At 31.8% G+C, this 9,325-nt stretch overlaps 1 protein-coding gene across 2 annotated transcripts; it reads right to left on the bottom strand.

Annotated features, from left to right (window-relative positions):
• Nucleotides 1-1,499: 1,499 nt before the first annotated feature.
• On the bottom strand, nucleotides 1,500-5,251 carry LOC114192816 (integral membrane family protein). 2 transcript variants are annotated; one of them, XM_028082636.2, is made up of 5 exons: nucleotides 4,956-5,251; nucleotides 4,352-4,715; nucleotides 4,184-4,254; nucleotides 2,016-2,114; nucleotides 1,500-1,913 (listed from the first exon to the last, which is right to left on the bottom strand). In XM_028082636.2, exons 1-5 carry the CDS (start codon nucleotides 5,196-5,198, stop codon nucleotides 1,812-1,814), a joined length of 879 nt encoding a protein of 292 aa, XP_027938437.2. In that variant the 5' UTR covers nucleotides 5,199-5,251; the 3' UTR covers nucleotides 1,500-1,811. The 2 variants fall into 2 exon arrangements, with proteins under 2 accessions (XP_027938437.2, XP_085531584.1); XM_085675458.1 differs by having other exon boundaries at nucleotides 4,922-5,179.
• Between the last annotated feature and the right edge of the window lie 4,074 nt (nucleotides 5,252-9,325).

Genomic DNA, 9,325 nt, shown 5'->3' with positions numbered 1-9,325 from the left:
TTTTTTTCTAACAAAATAGTTATAGCAACTTAAATTTTTAAGTTGAAGCAGTTTTAAAAGTAGAGACGTTTCTTAAAAACAGCCTCCGAAAAAACATTCCACTAGATAAAACTTAAACATATTTTGATCCTACAAAATAAATAAATAACATGACAGAACATTTTACACATAGAGACGATGTCCTGACCAAATCTGACGCTGCAGTAGATACCACAAGATCATACTTTAGCTCATATGTAGACAGACCTAACTCTTTAACACAAGATTCCGACATAGGAATGTGTCACTGCAGAGTCATACAAAACACACAAACTCTTGCCGGCTATCAAACAACATCCAATTATAAGGTTACTTGAACCAACTCTCTCGACTCCAATTATAACATAAACTCTTCCTTATGCTTGCTTGAGGTCTGCCACCATATGTTCCATATTATGTAATCCTAAATGCATTTTTTATTTTGTATATTATAAAATACAAAATTGAGAATATAAATGTATTCCGAAATACGATCTATATTAAAAACTCCAAAAATACAAATTTAGTATTTTGGAATGTAAATTTTTGTATTTCAGGTTGTGCAACTCATAATGCATTTTTATTTTGTATATTGGAATGCCCAATTCATAATACAAAATTTGTATTTCGGGTACATTTTGGAATACAACATGTACATTTCAAAATATATAATCAAGAATACAAATTTTACATTTCAAATTGTATATTTCCGAAAGTTTACAAATTGTGTATTTGGGATCTCAAAATAAAAAGAAGGTAAAACTTGAGTTTTTTGATATATAAATGTGTATGAAGAAGAAATGATGTAGGTGCATACAAAAGTCTCTAAATAAAAAATTGTGCATTATAATTTGAAGAGCCCAATTACCCTTACCTTGAGTTTGGATGAAAAATTTCAACAATTTCAAGAAATTGAAATATATAGTATTTGAATTACTTGCAGTTGAATTCTCTTCATTTCTTTAATAGTTTGTTTGCATGGAGTTATTGAAATATGTTAGAATTCATTTTTTTTGTTTGGATAAAACAAATTAATTTCTACTTTAAGACAAACTCAACTCCACTTTCAACTCCACTTTTGGGCTCGAGTTGAGTTAGGTCAACTTTCACTCGAGAACGACTCGTCTTGACTTCGACCCGAACAATCTCAACCAAACCTTTGGCACAGGCTGACTCAGTTTGACCTGTGACAGGGCGACTTGGCTCAACCTTTGACCCATACCATCTCGGTTCAAAGTCATCTCGTCTCAACCTTCGACCATGGTCATCTCGGCCCGATATTCGACCAAGTCATCTCGACTCAACTTTTTACCTGAGTCGACTCAGCTTGTCCTAAGCAATGAACAATTCTACAACATAGAAAATTTCAATTTCATACTTTTTGAAGTGAATTTCAAATTTTACTATTTTAGTTATTTGAAATACCTTTTTAAAATTCCTTAATTTCAATTGTCTTTTAATTTCTTCATCAAAACATGTCGTGTTCTCTAAAAAAACTTCAAATTTTCTAAATAAATGAGTTACTCTCTTAAAAGTAATTCGTCTAAACACACCATTACTACACACCATTAATAGATTCGGCAAAATACAATGTAACTTTTGCAAAGATAAAGGAAGAAGACGAGGGAAAGTGATGTTTTTTTGGTGATCTGGTGGAAGGGCCGGAACAATTTCCTTTTAAATGAGATAATTTGTGTCCGTCATGAGAGAGCTTGGCGTGTCACTGTCCTCGAAAAGATTTTTCCAAATCAATTTAAAGCAATCCATCTCAAGGTGAATTGCAGCAGTTGCATTTAATTCTGGGTTCTTTGCTGTTCTAATTTCTCAAGCAAGGTTTTCCTTTCGTTATCACGAAGGGAATTGAACTTGAAAACGGACTTGTCCCCGATGTCATCCTTCAAGTAAAACCGGAGTTCAAGATCAGGAAATTTTTGTACATGAACAGAATATATAAGCTTCTATGAACACAAATCCTCAAAAGTAAAAGTAGTGTCTACCTTGATGGGTTGGGTGAATTTCCTTGCAGCAAATATCACGAAAAGAGTCATCCATGAAGCAAGTAAAGTAAGCTTGACTCCGTCATCCATCAAACCAGTCTGCAAATATTGTAGTCCGTATAAAAGAAATTGCATGCAATGATATCGATGATGAGAATAATAATAAAGTCAGCGTCTTTAGAAATGTCATAAGCAAAATATGCGATTTTCCCCCCTAAATTACCAGTATTTTTTTATAAAAATTATATACCTGGGCAAATCTTACAACTTTAGCCTTTTCTTTAAGTTTTATATTTGTGAATTTTATACTATTTTTTTTTTCGACCACGAAGTAAAATAAAATATTAAGAGATTTTATATCCTAAATAATATAAAAAGACTTACCAAATAGTAGTTCAAATCTCAAAATAACAGGTTACACTAAAATGTTAATAGTATTTCTGTCCAGCATGACCTTTTAATAAAAATTTAAAGAAAAACTAAACTTTTACTTGACAGTAAGATTTTTTTCCAATTTATTTGTAAATACTGCTTGCCCAAAATACAAAATTTCTTAATAGATTTGCTTTAGTAAACTAAATTAAAAGAAAAACTAATTCAAGTAAGAATGTTTTTTAATTTGTATTTATAAATACTACTTATCGAAATACATTATTTCTTAAAAGAATTAATTTAGAAAAAAAAAAACTACACCTATTATGTATTTTTTTTCTCTTAGGGTTTAGGCTATAAGCTTAAGGTAATGTTTCCTTGTAATGTTGGTGGAAAGTTATATTATTAGGGATATTGAGATAGTGCATATTGTGAAATAATAAGGAATAAAATTAGGGTTTTTTTTCTCTAACATTAGCATAACTTGTGTCTGCCAATTATTTTAGTTAATTCATACTAAAGGTACCTAAAATTTCATGTTAATAATGCAAAAAGATGGCGAATAATATATCAAATACTACTTAGAATTGCTTTAGTAAACTAAATTAAAAGAAAAACTAATTCAAGTAAGTTTTTTTTTTTTTAATTTTATTATAAGTACTACTTATCCAAATATATATTTCTTAAAAGAATGACTTAAATACCTTTTTAGTCTTAATTTTCGTAGTGTTTGTTGCAGATGATCCTTATTTTTATTGAATGTTTAAAATGGTTATCATTTTTATTGAATGTTTAAAATGATCCTCATTTTCGCAATTCGTGTTTAATTTGGTCTTGTATAGTTGACACTGTTTGTGTTACGTGTACGGTATAGGTAATAACTAATTAAAGTTAAATTCTCAATTTGGGGGAAATTTTGTAATTAGGTATTTTGAATTGTGCAATTAGGGCTTGACTTCGTTGGAGGTGATTTCTTCATCGTTGAAAGCGATTTCTTCATCTTCGACTTTCTTGAGCATATATTGAGCTTTTTAATTGTTAACATCACTCTTTTCCAAGCTGCTGGGGGTTACGAAAACCTTAACATCACAATAACTCCACAAACCCTAAAACAACAACCAAACCACTTACCTTGTTGATGATGATTGACTGGAAAATTAAAATCAACTGAACAAATTGCAAGTATTAACTGCTTCCTCTTCAAATCCGAACTCAAGAAAGTCGAAGATAAGAAATCGCCTCCACCAATGAAGAAATCGCCTCCAACAAAGTTAAGCCCTAATTGCACAATTTGAAATACCTAATTACAAAATTTTCCCCAAATGATAAAATTAACGTTAATTACTTACCTGTACAGTACAAGTAACACACCCCAATACAACGTAATACAAACAATGTCACCTGTACAGTGTTCCGTTATTGATTTAAACGGCGTAAAAGAAAAGAACCAAATTAAACATGAATTACAAAATTGAGGACCATTTTAAAAATTTGATAAAAATGATGACCATCCACAATAAACATTACGAAAATGAAGACGTAAAGGGTATTTAAGCCTAAAAGAATTAATTTAGAAAAAAAAACACGCCTATTTGGTACTTTTTTCCCATTGATCCTAAGAAATAATAGCATTGAAAAAAAAAAGGTTGGAAGACAGAAAAAAAAAATGGAGAGTTTAAATCTGAGTAATCAATGTCATAGTTAGTCGAATTCAAAGGAACCGTGGCCACAGGTATGCAAAATGATGGGTAATCTGCTTAATAGATGCCATTAGAGTAGGAAGAAAAGAATAATACCAAATGCCCCAGAAGAACTGTAGGAATAACAAACGTAAGAAGTCCAGCTTCAAGCTTGCCATAGCAGAGTCCTGTTTAAAGAACACAGGATAACTTTCAAGAATCAAGAGAATGCTTCTTTTTCAATTTGATTTGTAATGGGGAAAGATAAGTTAGATGAAGCATTACCTTCCTTGAAGACAAGTCCTGTAAGGGCAGCAAAAAGAGGACCGACAAACCAGATAGCGGATGGGTTGTCGACGACATATAGTATTAGATTTTTATTAGCTGGTTGAGCAAGGGTGAAGTAGGCTGTAGCCGATCCAAGAACACCGACCACCCACAGTGCTTGTATGAAGCGCTTGATCTCAGAAACATAGATATGAATCAGGAGTAACGATAAACCCAACCCACTGGATCCAAGGACATAAAATAGATCAAGATTCTGCTTCAGAATGCTACTTAAGGAGGAGTTATCTGGTAAAAAGGCAGCAGAAGCAGCGACCACAAATGATGTAGCAGTTGTTACCAATCCCGATCTATACAGAATCACCTGCCACGGCGTAATAATAATAACAATAAAAATGATAATTGCTTACAACCTCACTACGCGTTCTGGTTCAGAAGTCCAATCAAATTATGCTAATTATATCTGGATCTAACAAATTGATGAATCCACACCAAACTCAACCAGTAAGAACATCGGAACTCGAATCGAAGTAAAATGAAATTATAAAAAAGGGAAGCTTAGGTATCTACTCTGTATGAAAAAGAATGAGGACAGGATGAACACCTCTCGAACATCGGAGTCGTCGATGGTCCACGGGCCATATATACCGTCATAAACGATGGTTTCGCCCACGGAACCTTGTTGCTTTTCTCCAACAGCTTCACACCGTACAGAGAATCTGCGGCCGGAAGAAGGAAACCGAGCACCACAAGATAACCTTGGAGTGTCGTTGTGAACTCTGCATCGTGGACCTGGAAGGCATACTGACGCAGTCACCGCCACCGTACTCAATCCTCGCAATGCCATGTTCTAATTTATCAGATTATATACGATATTTCAGTTTTTTAAATAGTAATAACTTTATTTTTCTTAAGGTGACAAATTAATCAAATTAGAGTAGTCGTAAGTAATGCATTACTTTTTTGAAGTATCCAGTATTCCGTCTGCGTCATTTGTTTATTTGTTTTGTTTGGATGTGGATAAAATATCAATAAAAAATATAAAAATAAGTAGGAAAATATATTATTTGAATTTGATAGAAATTAAGGAAGGGAGACAATGTTTATTTAAATTTGTAAAAACACATAGTCTAAGTGGAAAGAAATGCCCTGTATGTAAGTAGCAAAAAAAAAATCATTACTATACTATTGAAATAAAAAATATTATTAACTTTATATAATAATTTAAGGTTTAAATACCTTGTTGACTCTCATTTTCGTAGTATTTGTTGCGGATGGTCCTCATTTTGACAGAATGTTTAAAGTGATCCTCATTTTCACAATTCGTATTTTATTTGGTCCTTTTCTGTAACGTCGTTTAAATAATTAACGGAGCATTGTACATGTGGCAGAGTTTGTATTAGGGTGTGTTACGTGTACTGTACATATGGTTGGAGATAAGTACACAATGAATGTGGATGCTCAACATTGCAGCGGTAGGAGATGGCTTCTGATTGCTATCCCTTGCTGCCATGCTATTGCAACAATGAATTTCATCTATGTCAATGTTGAGGACTTTATACCAATCTGCTTCAGGAGATCCATCTACGAAGAAATATATCAATCCACCATCTTTCCAGTCAATGGTGAAGTCTTATGGGAAAAACTCCCTACCCGACGTCCATCCACCACATAAGAGGATCTTACCAGGAAGACCCAAGAAAAAAAAAAAAAGGTTGGAAGGGTAGGAGTTGAGAAAGGATAACACACAAATCAGCAAAGGAGGTCATAGAAAAAAATGTAGCATATGCCGTCAGATTGGACATAACAGGAACAATTGCCCAGATAAGCCTATGGATGAGTAGACTGCAGCATCTGCTGACTCTGCACCAGATGCCTAAATGGCTGAGAATGCACCAACTGCTGAAACTCAAACAACTCAACCACCAAGGAATGAAGTGGAGAGTCAAGCAACACCACTACCAACACCAGAAGAACCATCTCAGCAGTTTAGGATGAAATTACAGATTAGGAGGAGGCCATGATAGCAGCTACAAACGTCTTACTTATTTTTTGGAATTTCTGATGTAGAATTCATTATTGATATACTGCATCTTAACTTTCCTTAAACTTCGTTCAATTTCACTTTTGCCAAACATTGATGTAGTGCATTTTGATGAGGATAAATTAATGTTATGAATTTAACTTTTTCCAGACTTAGATCAATTTAATTTTTCCCAAGCTTAGATCAATATCACTTACTTCAATGCTCAGATTAAGATGTCATTTTGAACATGTTGGGACTAATATCAACATAATCAAACTAATTCATTTCTTCATTCAACAATAGTACAAAATAAATTGGACTTTAAAAGATTACACACAATAACAGTACGAATAATACAATAACAACACAAGTGAACCCTATTACTAATTGCAGCCTCTTCTCAACAACATTCAATGACTTCTCCAAATCATTAATCTGCCTCATTTGTGTCATTATGATGACATCCTTTTCATCAACACCACCATTTGAAAAAAGTTGCAGCCCACATTATTGAAACCACTACTCTGTGAATCAATAAATCAAAAATTAAAACCAATTTATTATTAACACAAAAATAAAAACATATTGTACCCAAAAATTTCTACCAATATTCTTTGGAGTTCTTGTCATCCTCAAAGTTTCCATCTCTTCGCAGCTACAAATCGGGGTTAATCCATTTCTCGTTGAACCACCAACAGTACACGAAGTGATACAACACGGTTGTCTCCAACGATTACAAATCAGAGGTAAAGAAAGAAGATTGGGACCGTAACATACCAATATAATGGGATTGCAGGAAGAAGAAGATTGCAACAACACCAATTGGGAATGGAGGAACAAGATTGCCAAAACTCACCAACTGCCCAAACATTCCTTACCAAAACCCTAGCTCACTTATTTATCCACAAATATCTAATTAGCCATATGTACAATACACGTAACATACCCTAATACAAACCGTGCCACATGTACAATGCTCCATTAATGATTTAAACAACGTTACAAAAAATGATCAAATAAAACACAAATTGCGAAAATGAGAACCATTTTAAACATTCGGTAAAAATGAAGATCATTTTAAACATTCTGTCAAAATGAGGACTATCTGCAACAAACAATACAAAAATGAGGACCAAAAAGGTATTTAAGCCATAATTTAATTATTTTATTGTGTACATAGTTTATTTCATTATAAGTACTATTCTGGCAAAAAAAAAAATTTGAGCCAAAGGCAACAGATATCATAACCTCTCTTAACTCAAACTTTATGACTATCTATAGACTAAAATTAGTTCTAGAATTAACATTTTATTTTATTTGTATGTTTATCCTCTAAAAAATAAGATAATATTTGAGTTATAAAGAACAACAATCCAAGTAAAGATTACAAAAATAACCATCTATTGGATCTTTTATCTAATTATATTTATTACAAAACCATATTTATTACAAAGAATAATAACTAAAACAAAGGTTACAAAAATAATAACTAAATATCCTATCTCTTATACTATAATATATGTTAAATCTATTAGTAAAATTTAAATATGTTATTAGACACAATTAGGCCCAATTTTGATCCAATTATGCATGTTAGTTTTAATGCACTTATCAGGTTGTCTCGGCCGAACAACCTCTGTTTTCACCTTTTGGGTTAGATTTTGTCTTAGATTCTTTGTCAAGTCAAGATTAAGATAGATACATTGAGGTCGGTTATATCCTAAACGGTACACAACTCTCAAGTTTGAGGCTTCAGGTTTTGAGATGAAAAGATTGTCATAATCCGTTCACTATATTCTAGTATCAGGTCGGGTCCTAAACGACCTAGACAGTACTAGTTAAATGACTTTAAAAAAATTACTTAAAGAGTAAAATTAAAAAAGAAATACACCAAAAGATATAATCTTTTAATAATTATTATAAATAATTAAAAATGTCATTTCACTAAGTTATTGTTTATTTTGAATTTCAGAGTTCCATCATAGTTTTTTTGCGTCATAAAAGATTAAGAGATGGAGAATATTTAAATTGTTCTGTGTCATAACTCTTAGGTAATGCGAAACCATTGATCGTAGTGTAACGAGCCTCTAATTGAGGTTTAAGGAAACAAATGCTCATTTTTTTCATTTTCCATAACAAACCTTTTAGTTGAAGTCTCATAGAAACAAATGTTCATATTTTAGAATAATTTTTCATTCGCTTAGCTGAAGGTTAAGGGAACTAGGTTTTCAATTTTTGAAAAACAAAGATCTCAAATCGAAGAATAAAAAAGTGGTTTTAAAAAATAATTATTATTCCTCTTTGACCTTGAGATTATTCCACTTAAATCAATCACCTTATATGAAATAATATATTTTCTCCTCTTGAATTCTCATTAAAGAAAAAACTTTTGTAAGTGTGCACGTTTGCTAGATAAAGGCGTGTAAATTCTACATTTTTTTTTTCCAAAAGCATATTGTTTCTTATAAATTTCTCAATCTTAATAACGTAGGTCATCTTCTCATATACTAAACTAGATGATTTCACGAATGTTGGAAAAAAAAAACACTTAACGAAAATACATTCTAAACATATGATTTACATTCTTTTTAAGTCTTCTAATGTATAGTTTTTTTTTTTCCTAAAATTGTTCATTTTCTTTGAATTGAAATGTTAAAAAATATACGCACATGTGGATCTTACTTGACAACTAATTTACTACTTAATAGAGAATTCATCGTTTAATGAATGTATAAGGACAAAAGATAAGTGTATCCATTACCATGAATACAAAGAAATTATGTAGGGAGTGAGAAAAGTACTAAACGGGATTTGAATTGAAATTGGTGTGACATTTGTACAACCGGAGGTAGCACGAAGAAGAAAAAGAAAAAGAAAAAGAAAAAAAGAAAAGTAGAGATTAAATTGAATACATAAGAGGCAATTGCAATAAATAATAATAATATAAA

The sequence above is a fragment of the Vigna unguiculata genome, chromosome 7 (assembly GCF_037176805.1).
Source record: "Vigna unguiculata cultivar grain cowpea cultivar isolate G323 ecotype 2 chromosome 7, ASM3717680v1, whole genome shotgun sequence".
Classification (NCBI taxonomy): Eukaryota; Viridiplantae; Streptophyta; class Magnoliopsida; order Fabales; family Fabaceae; genus Vigna; species Vigna unguiculata.
This window is presented reverse-complemented; position numbering and strand designations above follow the sequence as displayed.

Coding starts and splice junctions, on each gene's coding strand:
- LOC114192816 (XM_028082636.2), bottom strand. CDS start 5,198: ATGGCATTGCGAGGATTGAGTACGGTGGCGGTGACTGCGTCAGTATGC. Junction 4,716..4,955: donor ACGACTCCGATGTTCGAGAG/GTGTTCATCCTG, acceptor ACGCCGTGGCAG/GTGATTCTGTATAGATCGGG. Junction 1,914..2,015: donor AATTCACCCAACCCATCAAG/GTAGACACTACT, acceptor TTTTACTTGAAG/GATGACATCGGGGACAAGTC.